Source organism: Synchiropus splendidus, chromosome 9 (genome assembly GCF_027744825.2).
Source record: "Synchiropus splendidus isolate RoL2022-P1 chromosome 9, RoL_Sspl_1.0, whole genome shotgun sequence".
Lineage (NCBI taxonomy): Eukaryota > Metazoa > Chordata > Actinopteri > Syngnathiformes > Callionymidae > Synchiropus > Synchiropus splendidus.
Genome location: NC_071342.1, coordinates 19,507,187 through 19,526,444, shown reverse-complemented (window position 1 = coordinate 19,526,444; position 19,258 = coordinate 19,507,187). Strand labels below are relative to the sequence as shown.

The following is a 19,258-nucleotide window of genomic DNA, read 5'->3' as shown; positions in this document are numbered from 1 at the left end:
ACTGACACCATCTTACATTATGCCTGACTCTTTAGCCAAAAGCTAGGTTTGTTACCACTGTGGTCAGACTGGTTTGACTGTCGACAGCAACATCCGAGTAATCACTTCACAGTAATCCCATTTCAAATAATCCCAGCCTCTTTAATCTCATTGACACACAAGGTACATAAAGGTAGTGATTGTATTCCAATGTCCGACCACAAAAACAAAATTGAAATAAACGTTTCACCCTCCTTGAGATAAAACAAGCAGTAATTCAATCTCAGAACCTAAGCGTTACATTCGAATGAGAGCTGCCAACTGACTGTTATGTGGCTGCTTGAACGCTTGATAGGCGACCGAGAGTCTCACAGCAGCCATCATTGTTTCCGTGCAACACAGTGAATAGTAATTAAATATGCCACTTATGCTTCACTGATTCATTTCCTTCACCATTTGGAGGCTGAGTTGAATACATTTTTTTCCGTGCAGAAGGGCTGTATTGTATCCACTATGGCCTCATTACTAGACTAGTGTGGGGGGAGGGTGCCGCAGATAAGGGGGAGCAGCACCCCATGAAGACATTGTGCGAAACATCCCCATATTCCTGCAACACCACATTGTCCCTCTCAGTCCTCAATTAGTAAGGTTCTTTGGACAAGACACCAAAATCATACTGGGAGGTTTATTTTTAGAGGAAGCCGGGCCCCAGTGCAGGCGGGAAGCTCTCTGAAAATCTAATAAAGAACACAGCAGTCATGTGGTGTTGTTAGTCACACAGTAACGTCAGTCAACAAAGCTTCTTTTCTTTTTAAAACAGATTTTTTTTTCATGTGTGGTGACTGCCTGTGTAGCTGGGTGCAGTGTCCTGCAGAAGAAGCGGCCGCCTGCCCTCTGGCCTCTTCAGCCCGGGGAGCTGTGCGCAGAGCAACGCCTGTTTGGTGGCTGTGACAGGGAGTATTAGGCATGAGATGCGGGTTCACTTGCCCTGCGTAGGGGCTTATCTTGGGCTAAGCTGAGGGACTAAGAGCAGAGCCAGCCTCCGCTCGAGCCGGTCTGAGGGCACAGGGAGCCATCTGTCCACTCTGTGGATAACTGACAACAAAGGGGGCAAACACTGGACACGGACTACCAACTAGCACGGCGCTCATCTCGCAGAAATAAAGGAGAGACGGGGTTTCGTTTATAAGGTCAGTACTTTATTATAATTACTCTTGTTACAGGCCGCTGTCCGCAGCAAAGGTCAGCGCGCTCACTTGGTATAACTAAAAATTGTTGTGATTCTGTGGTGGAGTCATGCGTGAAACTTTACTTTGGTATTTAGCTTCAATGCTTTTAATAGCCGGAAGACAGAGCCTCTTTTGTTTTCGCGAGCATCTCCTGACTTCTGTTAGTTGGAATTGATTTGCGCTGCAAGCTGCTGCAGTTTTAAAAAACAAAAGAGGAGCATTTGATGCAAATGTGTCCGTCACTCGATTCATTAGAATATTGAAGGTAAATAAAATAAAAATATTCCATTTTAATGTCACATTTCCCACTCAATATGAGTGATTTAATGTTCAATCGCTCGTCTCGCCATCACGACGCTTGAAGTGTGGCCGACTCGCATTGTTCTCCGGGATTATCGCCATGTTTTTTTTCTCATCGCCTCGGTGCCATTGGTAGAGCTGTAAGTTCCTCTGGATTATCTGTGTTATCATGAGGATGACGTGGTGCTCCAGTGTGGTGTTGGGAAGTCTTGAGTGCTTGCTGACATGTTCGGGGTGACAGAAATAGGTCAAAGGGGTCTTAGCGTTAACTAAACAAATCCCAGCCTATTGGATTAGACACGAGATGTTGGTGTTTGCGGCGTAGTCCATCATAAACACTTAAAAGTCTAACATTAATGATCACACCACTAATAAAGCCTAGAAGTGGCATTTGTGCAGGGGTCAAAGGTCATGCAGAGAAATGTTCAAGAAAATATTTCAGGGTTTAAATTTACAAGTTGTTTTTCTGGTCGTGGCACGCAGCCTTGCGTTGACAAAGCCATGATTGGAAATCCATTTGAAGTGGAGAAGTACCTTGATATCGTGGCACAGTAGAGGCAGAAATCTTTCAAGACCAAGACTCAAGTAGGTGCTCATCCACAAGATTAAAGGCAGGGATGTGTTGAGGGAATGTAAAACAATTAACTTGCAACTTCACAGTGGATGGCATCAAAACAGACAGTCGAATTCATTTCGAGCCGACAATATCAAGCGTTTGCAGGCCACCGCCTCCAGTTGGATTCATGTTACATCATCTCTTTTCAAAATACCGAGGCACCAGGAACAGATCATACGTCCGCCAAGCCTCTCATTTCCCCCTCTCAATGTGATCTTTTTATACCTGTGTTTTATCCGCATAATACGTCTCAAAAACATTCCATGAGCGATGGGCTCAATCTGACAGCAGGTGGGAATAACATTATGTCGCTCCTACAATAAACGCTGCCAGCAACAGCAGTGAGGGATGAAAAGTGATGCCTCTGCCTGAAAAGTAACTACTATCACTATAACTATCTCAATCACTATATTGTGAGTGTGAAGGAAAATTGAGTCACTCTTGTCATGCATCAACACAAACAACTCAGACAGCTTGATAGCACAATATCAAGATGTAAAATGTCTTTCAGCACCCAAGAAAAGTGATGTATTATTATTATTATTATTAGTAGTAGTAGTAGTAGTATGACTATCATTATCATATAATATGAAGTTGTGTTTACATGCATCAAATAATCCTTTAAATCAGGTCTACTTCATCACTCCAAATTCAATTCAAGGCTGAGTTCAACGAGAGCTAGGTCACTGAGATATTTTGTGTTGTATTTGTTGTGAAATTTCATGAATAATTCAGTTGCATTGAATCGATCTGGTTCGCAGAATGTCAGAACAGTTGACCCCAACTCTGATGTAATATCCCTTTCAAAATACATTCACATCACTAATGTGGCAGGACTATCGGAAAGTACTTTCATTTCCTGTCTCTTGATGAGATATTTTGTCAGCATGACTGACGCAACACCAGAAAATATCAGTAATAATTACACACAGATGTGCATGAGTTCTGAAAAAGCCACAGGAGTGAGGCTCGCCGTGATGAATGCATGGCTGCGTTTCCTCTAAACGCACTGACATTTAAGTTGATATAGTCGCTGCCTCTGAGTGACTTTTTACGTTTTCTGCTCAATACTATTTTAGTTTGTGTCCAGCCTTTGAACTGAGTGATGGATTAATGGTATGTTTCAGGGGGTCATTTTGAAGGGGGGAGATTGACAGCAAAGGAGGAGGGAGGGGCCATGTTTACTAGAAAACACTTGAAAGGGATCCAGAATAGCTGGATTATCTTGTGGAACATTAATAGCGACTAAACATTAATTTCACATTGTATTTCTGTTGCACAGCATGAGTAGGGTTGAACACATGAGCTTGTTTTCAAGATTGAAAAAGCTCAATTCAGCCTCATAATAGAGCAAGATTCCTAATTCTATCTGTTCGGTGAGTACAAAGAATTTGCTACGCAGTCACAAGTGAGGCACTGTCGCATTTCCATGCCACATTTAGAAACAGTCACACACATGGTTGGCTCCTCAGGCCTTCACAGAACAAGTGGTTTCTCTTGTATGTTATCTGGATCTGGTGAGACTCAGATTATCTGCTTGTTCTGATCAGACGCTGCTTCCTCATCTGATGGTGGTGAAGAAAAAAAATGTGACGTTAAACATTGCAAGTGATTGGTGAGAACTTTAGCCGACAAGTCATTGTAGACGACAACAACAAAATGAAGGATACAGCTGCAGGTGTGGTGAGGGCTGTCATCTGTGAGAGATCCAGACAAGAGCCAGTGCTTCTCTGTGCATAGGTGATTTGGGTAAATCTGACCTTTACTGCTACAGAAAATAAAAACAAACAAGCAGACATTAATACAGATATTTGCAGAGTTCCTAGCACAGTACTATTCTTCATTAGCAGTCAATAATAAGTGATTTATCCATTGTTTGGATCAATAAAAATGATGGGTAATTTAATTACACTGTTGTAACACTGTTGAACAAAGGGAAAAAATATCAAATTTTTCACATTTGTTTTTTGTTTGCGTTTCTATAATATCTAATTTAGCATGTTTTATTTAACACTTTTTTTTCTAATTTTGTGCACCTTCAAAACATACATATTTTGTTCAGTATCTATGCATTTAAATGAGTTATTAATTATTATTGGACCACCAGTCGGACTGAGAAATGTCTGGTGATTCTTACATCAGAGTGGGCTGGGATTGTTTTGAATCACCCTGTGACCAGACGCTGGATTTCAGCTGAAGATGAGATAAGAACAGACATTTCCATCTTCAAAAGTTTAAACATCCTTCTTTGCTTTGGCAGGTTATTCTCTTCAAAGCGCTTAGAGAATGTCAGACAAGGAGGAAATGGCATCAGACGGGAATCTGAACGTGACCTTAACGCTCCGGCTGCTGATGCACGGGAAGGTAATTGACAAGGGTGGGAATAGCGAAGCTAATTGTCTTCTTGGAAATAGCTTAAATGTTTTAGCCGCTGCTGCGGAAACAATGAATTCCCTATCTGGATGTTGCTGTTTCATCAAGTCTTGCTTTCTGCTCATTCACAGGAAGTTGGCAGCATAATTGGAAAGGTAGATATCATTTGTTGATTCACACCGTTGTCGTGTTCTCCTGTTTATTTTTTTTTTAACCAAACCAATTAAACGATTTATGTCGTCTTGCATCATTCCAGAAAGGAGAGACAGTCAAGAAGATGAGAGAGGAGGTAAGCAGCAAACGGGACATTATATATATATATATATATATATATATATATATATATATATATATATATACGTTTCACCACTTTTTTATTTGTATAAATATTGGGATATAATAAATAATGGGACTATGTGTATGTACATACATACATACACATATATATATGTATATATATATATATATATATATATATATATATATATATATATATATATATATATATATATATATATATATATATATATATATATATATATACACATATATACATATATGTATATATATATACATATAGAGTCCCATTATGCATTTTATTATTTATATTTTTTTACTTTTACAAAAAAAATATATATATCTATATATATAAATATTGTCCCATTATGCATGTATTTTTACAAATAAAAAAGTGGTTGAAACAAGATTTATTGAATATTCTGAGCATAATCACAACTGGTACATAATATTTAGCAGTAAACTGGAGTTGAAACTTTGTTTCTAGAGTGGGGCTCGAATCAACATATCGGAGGGTTCATCTCCAGAGAGGATTGTCACCATCACCGGACCCACGGAGGGAATCTTTAGAGCCTTCTCCATGATCGCGCAGAAGCTAGAGGAGGTAAACAACATGCGTTGAAATTAGATCAACAATTTCCGATACCAAAATCACATTTCACTGCGGGACTATTCGTGTTTTTGTCTGTGATATGGGGAAATAAAGCCATAAACTATGGAGCGAAACATTTCTTTCCCAGTGTAAAAGCAATTACACCGGTTGTTCCTCTGACGGACGAGATGACGATCATCCCAGTGAGGCTGGTCCGATCACGCAAAGATAAAAGGAGGAACTAAAATGAAACCTGCGTGAGTTTGTGTCCAGGTGTTAAACATAATCAGGGCCACCAGCAGAGAAGCAGCAGGAGCCGCCTTGTTTCTTTTCCTCCTACTCTTCTAAAACGTTTCATCCTTCTAAACCTCCATATTAATCCAGTCCACCCAAATGTAGAGGATTACATGGTTTTCCTCTCAAACCAAATCAGTTTTCCAAGAACCGTTTTTTCTTGAAAATGAGCTGACTTTCCTCATAATTCCAAAATGAAAAAAAGACCAAAAAAGTAGAATCTGGGTAATGCTAGAACCGCTATTTGGAGACTGAAACTATTATGCTACAGTTCAATCGAGACAAAAACACCTAATAAATGTTACTGTAATCCACTGTCTATGATGTAGTTTTTTCATTTTAACCATTTTTATCTTTTATATTTTTCTCTTTATCTCCTACACATTCTCATAGATGTCATTGTCTCTAATATGACTCTGCTATCTTCCAAAAACGGTGGTTAAACAATGCCTTTCTCCTCATTCTATATCTGGCTGTTCTCTTGTCGTCCCCGTTAGATGTGACACTCTGCTGTCTGTAGGCGACAGCAGGCGATGCAGACGAATACCTCATTAAATCTCAGCTGGCAGTTCCCTTAAACAGAATGTCACATTGTTTGCCATCGCCACATTTACATCCAACGCTGTAAAAGTTTCCATCAGCGAGCAAAATGTGACTTTTGTTGTGGTTTCTTTGACAAGAGTTGGGAATAAGGAGGTATTTTTAACCCCCCCCCAGGACATCAGCGCAGCGATGACAAACAGCAGCGTGCCGAGCAAACCACCTGTGACTCTGCGCCTGGTGTTCCCGGGAAGTCAGTGCGGCTCCCTCATTGGTAAAGGAGGCTCCAAGATCAAGGAGATCAGAGAGGTATGGGCTTTTAGGCTGTGTGGACACGAGAGCCGAGGAGATGAGAAAGCTCGGAAAAAACTTCTGATGTTGGATGGGTTGACCCCATTTTATCTCCTCAAAATCGATGGAGGCCTTTCATCTTTGAAAATGAGGAGGTATTCCACAGCCACAGTGACAGTGGCTCAGCTGTGTTGTTTTTCCAAGCCTTCATCTCAGCAGTTATTAATGAGCAAAGTCTGTCAATATCGTGCCAAGCACACTGAACTGAGTCTTAGTAACTTCTTTATTTTCCTTTCGGCTTCTCCCTTCAGGGGTGGCCACAGTGAATCATCTTCCTCCATCTCACCCTGTCCTCTGCTTCCTCTTCTCTCAAACCTACAAACCTCATGTCCTCCTTCACCACATCCATCAATCTCCTCTTTGACCTTCCTCTCCAACTTCTGCCTGGCAGTTCCAACCTCAACATCTTCCTACCAATGTACTGGCTCTCTCTCCTCTGTACATGTCCAAACCATCTCCATCTAGCCTCTCTGACTTGGTCTCCTAAACACCTGAGCACATGTGCTGTCCCTCTGATCCTATCCATCCTGCTCACTCCCAGAGAGAAGCTCAGCATCTTCATCTCTGCTACCTCCAGCTCTGCCTCCTGTCTTTTCCTCAGTGCCATGTTTCCACTTTTCTCCAAAGATTCCATCCTGCCTGCACTGAGTCTCAGTAACTACTAAAAATAAATAAAAAAATATGGAGGCTAACCTTAACCCGAAGAGCAAAACTTGTGAAGTATCCTGTTCTAACAGCCAATTGTAGAATGGAATACAGAGGGGCAGAAACATTTGAGGGTAGGAGTGACTTGGACAAAGAGGCTGACGGGAAGAGACAAAGGACAAAGAACCCTCTGTCGAACTTCAGAACCCAACTGGCCCACGAGTCAAACGATTTATTCACCTCTGGTCTTTGCTGTCCTCTTGTTGCATTCCAGTACAGTGGTTGGGTAAAAAGCAGAGTCGTGGTTTGAGCTCTCAAAAAGACGGGACAAACCGCGATTTAATTGATGTATGCGTGAGAGTAGCGGGTGACATCTTGCTTATCTGAATATTCAAATCCATCAAAGCACTCTACTTCTGATCACCAGGCACCCCAAAACCAATACCTGTGTGTAAAAACGCCAGACAGACAGCTATTTGGCTCCCACCTGCTTCCAGCGTGCTCTGTGTAATTTATTTCAAATGGGATTTCAATTTCAGCCAAAACTCATCTCGGCACTCTTCTCTCTCTGCGATCACAGACCACGGGTGCACAAGTTCAGGTGGCAGGGGACATGTTGCCGGACTCCACAGAAAGAGCTGTCACCATCTCGGGAACCCCGCAGGCCATCACTCAGTGTGTGAGACACATCTGCTCCGTCATGCTGGAGGTAAACACTGTCAGCCCACGATTCAGTCGCCACACCGGCAGCTCTGCGTTGCCATCGAGCGAGTCACTGTTGTTTAGCATGAGAGAGAAACTCCGTGGGACTGAAAACCTTGCTCCGTTTGAGGACGTCAGTGAGATGGGGAGAGATTTGGGAATTGATCACATTGATTTGATAACCAAAGGTCCGGTTTGATTCACCATCTGTTTTGATCTGGTTCACGATATGATGTCACAATGACATTTTTGCTTGAATATGGAAGCGATTTTCATAGGGTTAATGGTGCATTATTAAAAAAAAACAGTAATGTTTACATTCTGGTTCAAACTGCAGGCTGTACTTCACATGATAATAAAATAAAATAAAATAAAATAAAATAATTGCTTGCAGGATTTCATGAATCGATAGCAGGACATGCAGAGGAATCGATTGAGACTGGTTATTGTTTTTAAACATTCTTATTCCAAGGTGACCCAAATTGATGGCTGTCAAGCGGGCGGCTTTGTCCAACGTTGGCGCATTAGATTTCCAGCTGAATCAAATGTTTTCCATCCCACAACATCAGTTACTATAGACAGGTGTAATGAGTAATAGCACAAATAAAATGCAGCAAAGTGCAGCCTCAACCTCAGCCACACGCATGCTGACTCATGCTTTTTAGACCCTCAACAAATTTCACATGCAGCGCGAAAAGCTCAACGTTGGACAATATGTGACATTTTAGCAGTGAGAATGTGTTCTTTCAATTACTTCTTAATTTACCGTTGAGACAAATACAAGCAACACCACATCACTGTCGTCTCACTTTGACATTAAAATAGTGACTCTTGTTTTGAGTCCTGAACTTGATAGTGAAGTGTTGCTGTTCCAGAACTGAGGAGTGTTGGGGGCCCAGTGTGACTGACTGTAGACATGCAGGTGTGGTGGTCAATACAAACACAGATTGTGCCTTTCAGTCTCCTTGCGGACGTTCAGAGATGAAACTATATTTAAAGTCTTTAGACAGCAACACAACAGTGTTTGAACGGGCAGTTTCATTTATTGAAGTCTTGCTGATGCTGGCTAAAACAAGAGCCCCAGCCCCCAAATATCCTGTGTATTCCTCATTTTAATGGAGAAAGGCAGATCATTTGCTTGTGTTTTATGATTTCATTTGCGCTCCTGTGGTCACTGTCTTCAGACAGAACGCTGCTAAGTGATCACAGTCAGCGTTTTAACGGAGGCTTGGAATGGATTTAATGAGATTACAGTAAGGAAGCAGCTATTGGAGACTGATAAGAATTAGTTTTATGTTTGGCATGAGAACGAACCTGTCACGACTGCTGCATCTGTAAAGGGAGGCTGAATCACACAAATGATTTCCTTAAATCACCTCTGTGTTTTCCAGCTGAAACCTTCTTAATGGATCTTTTACAAGCAAAATGGATGAAGCCACTTTTCAAATGAGTGCTGTTTATGATGCACTGTAACAGGTCGCATTGAGGAAAATATTTCCCTCTATAAACAATTGTCAACTTTACAGTCTCCTGTACTCGATCAGCCAGTCAGAGGAGCTCCTCTTCACACGTCTTAAGCATCAAAGAACCAAACCATTGTTGCAAATAAAGTCCTTCTTTTTCCCACTTCAGTCTCCACCAAAAGGTGCGACCATCCCGTACAGGCCGAAGGTTCTACCCACAGCAGCCCACGCCGTGTTAGCACAACCCCACGCCGCACAAGTAAGTCAAAGCCTTGCAGTTTCTAATGTTTCCCTCCAGAGTGAATGTGGTTCACTCTGGAGGGAAACATCTGCATAATTGCTGCACTCTACATTCACATTGTAATGACGGAGGCAAGCCAACGTATCCACCTCCTCTGAATGAAAGCTGTTTTTATGAATTATCCCCCGCCGTGTGAGCAGTGTCGTGACTAATCCTCGTGTTTTCCACAAGCTCGCCATCTGAGTTTGGCACAGTCTGCGCTGACCTATCCGACATCTGCCAGCGTTATTGAATGTTTCTAAAAGCGAGAGGGAAAAGGGAGTGCGGCTGATGTTCAAATGAAATTCCATAATATCCGCTCGTACTATGGGATGGATTTTTGCAGGAGCACTCACTGTTCTCTTTGCTCCACTCACATGATGCGCATCTGTCCGTCTGCAGGCCTTTGCCATTCCTGGCCAGTACGCGTTTGCACATCAAGATGTAAGTACCCGCAGTGGAGCGGCTGACACCCACATGTACTGACCCGAGGTCGGTAACCTCTCTTCCCATCCCCATCCTTCCCGACTACGCCGTCACTCCATCCTACTCCACAGCGATGAATCGTCTATATCCCCGATCTGTGGACTGTACTAACACTAACACAGAGTAGCGGCATGCACGGTGATTTCAAGTTCTTCCGAGTAGACCTCCATGATCAGTGCTAGCTGTGTAGCCCAAGATGTGACTGTGTTTTCAGATCGTCAGAATCCAGCATGCTTTCTGAAGGAAACGAATCTCTTCATACTGACACCGACTGTGATGTTTGTGTATTGAAGACTGGCTCTGTATTGTAGCTCCTCTGAAATAATCCACTTTGATTGGTTAGCTCTAACGTCCTTCCTACCCTGCAGTTGACCAAGCTTCACCAGTTGGCTATGCAGCATATCCCCCTCCCCTCCCTTGGGCAGAGCAACCCTACCTTCCCTGGTACGTACCCACGGCTCCCCGGGGAAGTCCATGTACCCTTCTGTCTTCACTCCTCATCATTCACACCACCAGACGCACCCCTCACTTTGCACAAGGTTCACTCTCCTCTGAAGCTGCACCCACAACAGCAATGTTTCATTTATGACTCGGCAGTGCAAAAGAAATATTAGCACAAAATATTCAGGTCCTAAATAGTATAACAGAAAAAGCTAATGCGGCTAACAAACAGCGCTAAAGTGTTGCTCATTCTATGGTTGCCCATTAACATATAGTGTAGATTTTTAATAATGTACTACTTTAAATTATATTGGAATCGATGACAATAAATTCATATAAGTATGTAATGTAGTAAATAAATAAATTGAAGGAGAAAAACAAACAAATTTCGCATTGTCATGTTCGTCGCAACATTATACACAGTGTCGCAGTTATTTTTGGGGAAAAAAAATGTAAAATAGGTCATATATATATATATATATATATATATATATATATATATATATATATATATATATATATATATATATATATATATATATATATGTTTTTATTACAAGTATTTGCAATTTAATTTCATATGTAAACTTTCCACCATGGCATACACAGACCACTATGATATACATTTAAGAAAATTGAAATTGAAAAAGAATTTACATTGAGGACATTTAAAAATACATGAAAAAAAAACCCACAAAAAAACATAAAGTTTTTATTTTTGCATCGAGCACATGTTCAAACATATATTTATTAAGTAGTTATGTGTTATTATGTTTGCTTTCTTTTACTAAATATGACCAGATTTGTATAGAAAAACTGCTTTTTGTAATCCAATTTTTTTTCCCACTAAACATCAAAGCTAAAAAGTTGGCATTAAAACGTTTAAGCAGCTACAACATTAGCAGCACAATCAATGACATTTTCTGTCTAACTATAAATGTTTAACATATTTGTACATAATTTTTTTTACAATAACAAATCTTCACGATTAAAGAATAATAATTATAATTTTGACCATGAATTATGATTATGATTGCATCATAATTTACTATCCAATTATACTATTCATAAAGCATCATTGTTATTAAACATATTTTATTATTTAAGAAGTATAATTATACTTATTACATTTTCACAGTGGAACAGTCAGATGAAATGTCAATGCTTTGCTCATGCATATTTACACACTATATGGAGTAGAGAATGACAGTCACAATGAAGCTGTTGCTGTGTGGAAGTAGCAGTCAAATTTACTGCACAGTCCGTGGCTTTGCAAATATTGACATATAAAACACAAGACCTTAGCCAGGATCTGAGACCGACTGCTGAATTCCGAAACACAAATGAAAAGCCATGTGTGAGAGGGAAAAGTGACATTGCCATCCTCCTAAATTACATACCTATTTGCCCGATTTCCCTCTCCAAAATCAAATCCTAATCTCTCACCCCTGTCCTCCATCCTAAAATCTAACATCGGCCAATCCGCCTTGCCCTGAACCAAACCCCTTTACTCATGAACTAACTCAGGAACATGACGCCTTCACACACATGAGTCTCATTTCGGTAGTGGTTTCAAGCTCAACATGTACTGTATGTGTGTGTGCAGCTAGAGACAAGTTCCACATTTAGCCGTGCTAAAGTGATAAACTAGGTAAAGTAGGGCAACATGTCAGATGATGATAGCGGGGAACCATTAGAGTCATTGTGTCGTTAGCGTCTCTTGTCCTACTTTACAGGTCTGGATGCATCAGCCCCCACGAGTTCACAAGAGCTGGCGATACCTAATGATGTAAGTGTCACATTGTTTGTGTTCTCGCTGCTCTCACGCGCTGCACACTCCATTAACAAAGTGGAGGAGGGTGGATTTAATAAGAAATGTTGCTGTCACGTGGACGATAAATACATTGGAGCCTCTTTTAGTACTTCATCTGCATTAGTACTGAACTGCAGCGGTTTCTACTCGCTGATATGAATATCTTTTGATCTCACCTGGTGAAACAATACCAAGCTTGAAGCGTACATGTGGTTATAGTCAGTATATCGACTGCTACCGTCAGTATATAACATAGTAACATACTTCTAGTTACTGCTCTATTTTGTAAGATGTAATCAATAGAGTACATTATGCAACATCACAGTACAACAAACTACTGTAGTACACAATACTACACTACACTACTATATAGTCTTACTATAAGGGTACTAAACAATGTTCTCTACACTACACCACTAAACTATACCATTGTAAACTAAAGTATACAAAATTATATGCCGTGGTACTGTAAATTGCAAATGTAAAATACTCACTGTACTATGCAACATCACAACATACTGTTTCAATATTCAACACACACAATAAAGCAATATACTAAACTGTCTGTCACATAAAGAACTAGTAACACTACAATATAGTATTCTATACTTCTCTACACTACATTGTATCATGCACAATACTAAACAATATAAAAAACACCACGAAGCAATACTGAGGTAAACTAAGTTATATAAAATTATAGTGCATCAAATAATTGAACTACATAGTCCTATGTCACACTGTATTTCACATAGTTCCATACTTGAACGCTATAGTTTATTGATGCACACTACATTCACTACAGTTCTTCTATTCCTGTACTTCTGCAAACAACGAATGTCAGGGAGATGTTTTCTCTGGTGGGGAGTAATGACCTTCTGCTTCCTCATTACTATGATTTTGAAAAACACTCTACCACTCTGGTAGTTCAGACCATAACTCATGAATCAAATAAGTCACATCGTTTGATTTATTAAGTGCCATGCTGAACTTTAAAAGGTCATGTGATCATGTGACAAATGCAGATCGTAGAACATGAATGCAGTTAAGGAGAAATACAGGTTTCACTTGCTCAAACCAATATAAGTACCACTATAGTTTTTGGGACATTTTGTATGCATGAAAGTGGTGCATAATTTATACAGTATATACATCCACAGACATTCAATTATTACTGACTCCAATTCCCTGAAGAGTAAACAAAAGAAGTTATTCCGATGGACTCAGCTTTGCGGTGTTTTGCACCTTATAGATAACAGTCTTTGGAGAGACTATGTATTATTTATACACATTTTAAATCCAAGAAGAAAATGGGAATCCATCCACAGCATTGCGCTTGGTTCGTTGACACGCTCACTAATGTGAAGACCAAAATTCCACAACCAGTGAAATGCAACCCAATTTCTCATGATGTTTCTAAACTTGAATTTGAGTTGACTCAAAATCCTGCAATTTGACGGATGCTTGTGATTTAACCGTCGCACGAAGAGGTGATTTTTTTTGTGCCGACACACGACTGCGGCAAAGTTCACAATGGAGCATCAATCAAATCCTCTGCAGCTGAAAATGGCTCTTTGAAAGTCATTTTGGAACATTTTCCGCACTAAACAAAACCTTGTCCATTACTCAAGTGACACCACACTATACCCACATAGCGGAGAATCGGCGGGTTGATTCGACGACGATAGACAATAAAATCAAACCTGATTTTGAGCCTGTTTATCTTTCCTCCTCGGTGCTGCCAGAACAAACCGCAGCCTTAATATAGCGACCCTATTTTGCTGCCTGCGAATCTTGACTGGCTGAAATCTCTGTTTGCTGTGTGAATGTAAATGTAATCAGCAGTCACCAGCTGTTGAGCCGCACTTTCCTGCCTCAAAGTCACTGAACTCCAGCCCGCTTATTCATTTCATTTTTGCCCTGGCAGCCGCTCCGCAGATGATGTTTGGGAGGCTAATTCCTGAGGAGCCGCGCGGCACTGCTGCTAGTAACACTCTTTCTTCTTCCAGTTTATCGGCTGCATAATCGGCCGTCAAGGCAGCAAGATCAATGAGATTCGCCAGGTCTCCGGGGCTCACATCAAGATCGCCAGCGCCACGGAAGGCTCCGCCATGCGGCAAGTCACCATCACGGGCTCGCCGGCTAGCATCAGCGTGGCGCAGTATCTCATCAACGCCAGGTGAGCCGCCACGCAGCAACAATCACACGCCATTGTCTGAGGCCAGATTGGTGTCGCCGAGGGTTGGATTTGATCCAGCTCACCGCAGCGGTCTCTCAACTGAATATAAACCCTGATTGTCTGTGCGTTTTTTTTCCACAAATTCCTTCTTTGATGTTTGATGTTTTCTCCTCTCTCTCACCCCGTCTCCTCTCTCTTCCCTTTCCACCCACCACCGTCTCTTAACCCACGTCACCTGCGACATCACGACCTGCAGCTTAGAGATGGCTAAATACACCATGCAGGCTGCTTCGGCTGCCGCCGCTGTTGACCTGAACAGCTACTCCCAGTCCGCACCCACCGCCTCCACCGCTGCTACCTCTATGGCCGTCCTGGCCGCCGCCACGCAAGCACCCAACACCATTAACGTCCACTCTCCTTCCACTATACCGACCATCCAAAATCCACACTACGCCGTCCCCGTTTCCAGCCTGCTTGGCATGAAAACGCTCCCCGTCCTGGCTGTCCACCCCGCGGCCGCCTCAAGTCTAGCCCAGGGTTTGTCGGCTTACACTGCAAAAATGCCAACAGCTGGAGTCAAAAAGTCAGACCGCCAGAAGTTTGCTCCGTATTGATGACGTGACTCACGCAGACAGTCTGGTGTCAGTAGCACTTTTGCTTTAAAATATTTGAGACAATCAGAATAAGAATTTCTACATTATCTCAGGTTTCGAGGACTGAGTGGAACGAAGGTTCATTCCATTCCTCAGTCTTTACTTTAGCTATGATGAGAACCTATTTGCGTTAGCGCCATGACTGCAGCTTCGAATTTGTTTGGCTTTAAAACCGACATAAATGTCATGAAATCAGTTTAAGTGGCATTTATAGGAATTAAAGCTAAAAGATTTGGAGCAGTTTTGTAGCCCAACAACTGAGAAATATCAGGGTTTGACTTCACCGGCGGGTCCCCAGGAAACTTACAAGTCATGTGATCTGAAAATGAAAATGAGGCAAACAAAGACATGGACTTCGGAAAGAAAATTTAAATGACAAATCTATAAAAAGCAGTCAAAACTTATTTCAACAAAATAATGTGTTCAAATAATTCCACTCGTTCTGATACTGACTACTAGAACACTAACACAGTAACACGTCCCTAACATCAGATACTTTTATTAAAAGCCTAATACCTGTCAAGGTGAAGGAACCGTACCTGTGTCTGACTCTGTTGCTGTCTCGCCGGAGTCGGCGAGTCTGAGACAGGCTGGGGGCCGAGGATGACAATAAACCAGGTGTTTCCTTTGAACAATGACAGGATGATTCAGCACAGAATGACATGCGTTTGACTCTTAGACTGGGATCGGAGCACGGAAACTAACCTCCCTCTTGTCAGTGAGGAAGCAACTCATGATGCTCTAACAGCAACAAAACGAAAATCTTGGGACCGTAACTGCTCTTAGTGTTCTAGGGTTGAATGTTTTTATGACAGTCTTGGCAAAATATTTGGGGCCACCTCAGAACAATGACAACTCTAATCTCTAAAACTAATATAGGTTAAAATAAAACTTGACCAAAGGATGGTTATGGAAATCATTTTCATCAAATTTTCATCACATTTGACACATAATGCAATGGCTCTCTGATCACACTGTTCTGTTTCCTACACATCTATTTTCACGGTGCATTGCCTTGAAAAATTTACTACCATTTTCAATTACTAAAATTGAAAACAACTCAACACAACCATGGATTTCCTCTGGGCACTCCATTCACATATAAAGGTCAATTGACAACTCCACATTGTCCATAGGTGTGATGTACAGGTCACCTTTCCAGGGTGTCCTCTGCCTCTCATCCCAAGCAAAAACAATGCCTCCACCTCTAGCATGTAAAGTGAACTTGGGACAAAACACAATGCTGGAGGTAGTGTTTGAATGAAAGATCGTCTCAAACACTGATATGTTTGACAGTTATTACCATTCTCAACCTATTATTCTGTTGCACTTTTGCCTAAATCAGGAGGATATAATCTGGTGATGCTCGCTACTTATTTAAGCTTTGATGGTCCCAGATATTAGGTAAAGACTGGAATAACTCCAACTGAAGTTGTTATTGAAACACTAAAGTGTAATATTCATTCGCATACTAGGGTCACATGACTTGTTTCCTCAGATGATTCTAAGAGCTTTACACAGCATTTCATTGAAGAAATGTTTATGCAACTTAGTTTTTCTACCTGTGTGAATAGATTTTGTGTTAGAGAAGTGAGGTATTTTTTAAAGAACGCTCCACACCTTTGTCATGTTTCATCCTCTCCCTCACTTTAGGCTGTCGTCAGCGCTAGCAGGCTCGGCGGCTCTGTAGTAGCGTTGCACTGTTCTGGCGGGATTATCCTCGAGGCACACTGGATTCTGCTGGATTTCAGTGCACTGTAATCCTGACCCAACAAACTCATTTACTGTGTCGGCGCGCCCGCTTGATTCTTGTTTACTCTCCCACCCAAAAGAGTGAAAGGTTCCAGCGCGTGTGTGGGACGGACGCCATTATGGTATTAAATGTTTTATTCATGCGCTCCCGGTGTGGGTCCTCCCCACCATCCATGCAGATTTGTAATATTTGTGATGAAATGACTTTGAAATAAATGGGACTTTTTATGAATACAGATTGGATGTTTGGCTGTGATTTTCTTTGGCGATTAGCGCGACCTGGCGCTGCGCAGGACAGATCGCGATCGGCTCCGAGGTTTTGCTGAACATAAATCACAGCCACTTCTCTCACTGGGCTGGATAATCGCCCACAGAACACTCAGCTGTCAGTGCTGAAATGATTAGTCCTTTCCACACCCCAAAAACAATAACATCGGATGTCGTTGTAAAGCAGTGCGAGAAAGTCAATCCAAATGAAATGTCATCTCAATGAAATGTAACGGGGAAAGGACCCCCAGGGGCCGGCCAAAGCTGACCCACCATTTAAGTTGTCGCAATATGTCGTCATTTCTTCTCACTTTACCGGGATAACACAAGCTCATAACTGAGTGAGAGCACGTGAGAAGTGTTTCAATTTTGGATCTTTTTTTCCAGCACTTTCTGCTCAGAGCCTTCGCACATCATCCGCTCTCAATTTTTCATTTAAGCCTCATTGTTCAGTTCAGCTCTTGAAATGCATCTGCTACGACAAGTACTTGTGGTCCGGCAACCACTTCTTCACTGACTCTGAAACTCCCACTGTTACCACTTCTACTGCTGCTATTTCCACCACATCCCAGGCTACTATCGCTACTAGTAATCTGATAACACAGCTATGACTCCTGATATATTTTTGTTTTTACTACTACATATTCCTCCTTCATCTTCAAGCATAGATTCTGCCGCTACTACTTCTACTACAACAACAACAAATGCTTCTATTCTCATTAATAGTGGTACTAGTGCTACAACTCACGCTACTACTTCTATTAAAACTAGTAGGAGTACTAGGAGAACTATTCGGAGTACAGGGAGTACTGCAGCTGTGCAAGTTCTCTACTGTCAACTGCTTACTCATACTGTTTCTACTCCCACAACTACCCATCCTTCATAGCTCCTACTGTAATTATATATTACTGTATAATGTACTGTATAAGATTAATACCACTAATGCTACTTGCACTACTAAAGCCCCTGCGGCTCCAGCTATTTTTACAGTGACTACTAGAACTGCTACTTCTGTTATTGTTATTGCCGGACAATGCAGCTAAAACTACATCTACTACAACACAAAATACTACTACTCATGTTACCACTACTGCATGGTTGGTTTCTACTTCTTAATTCGTCTGCTGCTATTACATGCTGTTACTACACTAATAAAACCAAATACTTCTTCTGCTGCAGCTTTTACTACACCGACTACAACTGCTATCACAACAATATCATCTGTATTTTTCAGTTAATTTCTTTATGCAACAACGAAGTTCACTTGAGGGCAGCAAAAGTTGGAACATAAAAATATTCTCTTAATGGCATTTACCTTTTAAAGGTTAGTTCTTGTTCATATTGAATCATCCAGCTTTGTCATGGCAAACATCATTTTATGCATAATTATTATTACATGAGTCATGATTTTGGTTATGAAGATTAGAATTAGAATGAAGGTGAAAGCATTTTTAAGTGAAGGTACAGACGCCAAATGCTGGTCGGATTAGACAATGCAGCAGTGAGTCAAAATACACAAGACAACAAGTGCTTGAACGGCTGTTACGTTTGTGTTTTTTGCTCCTCTCCTATCATGATGAAATTTCCCACCTGTGAGACAAATACAGGATTTTCTTCTCTACGCCGGAGCACATGGACGCACAGTGGCAAGAAACAGCCTGAAACAACAAAGCAGAGTAAACACAAGGGGTCAGACAACCAGACTGGCCGCGAGTAAAATCTCTGCTGTTTTTTTTTGGAACTGTCAGATCGCCTGCATGTGAAGGCCAGTGATAAATAAACCCACACCAGAGGGGTGTGAGGGAGTACACGGGTAAGTGAGGAAATCATATAAAGCTCTTGTGAGAAACAGGCCATGACCGGTCATCAATATTAAGGTCTTTGACTGACTTCAGAGTCAAAACTGTGGCGTCCATCTGAACTTTAAATGCCTCCATTTATGTCACTTGCACTTCCAAGTCTGATTTGCTTCAGCTAGAGGCTACAGTGCAGACACATGAAGCGCC

The 19,258-nt window shown here is 41.4% G+C and overlaps 1 protein-coding gene across 2 annotated transcripts; it reads left to right on the top strand.

Moving 5' to 3' along the window:
* The first annotated feature begins 779 nt into the window (after nucleotides 1–779).
* On the top strand, nucleotides 780–17,239 carry zgc:110045 (uncharacterized protein LOC664755 homolog). Of its 2 annotated transcripts, XM_053875079.1 has the most exons (13): nucleotides 780–1,169; nucleotides 4,385–4,488; nucleotides 4,629–4,652; nucleotides 4,754–4,786; nucleotides 5,282–5,398; nucleotides 6,398–6,529; nucleotides 7,797–7,925; nucleotides 9,551–9,640; nucleotides 10,064–10,105; nucleotides 10,516–10,591; nucleotides 12,325–12,377; nucleotides 14,411–14,580; nucleotides 14,837–17,239. In XM_053875079.1, the coding sequence occupies exons 2-13, from the start codon at nucleotides 4,411–4,413 to the stop codon at nucleotides 15,192–15,194; spliced, it is 1,302 nt and encodes a 433-aa protein (XP_053731054.1). In that variant the 5' UTR covers nucleotides 780–1,169; nucleotides 4,385–4,410; the 3' UTR covers nucleotides 15,195–17,239. The 2 variants fall into 2 exon arrangements, with proteins under 2 accessions (XP_053731054.1, XP_053731055.1); XM_053875080.1 differs by lacking the exons at nucleotides 10,516–10,591; nucleotides 14,837–17,239 and having other exon boundaries at nucleotides 781–1,169; nucleotides 14,411–14,572.
* The last annotated feature ends 2,019 nt before the right edge of the window (nucleotides 17,240–19,258 follow it).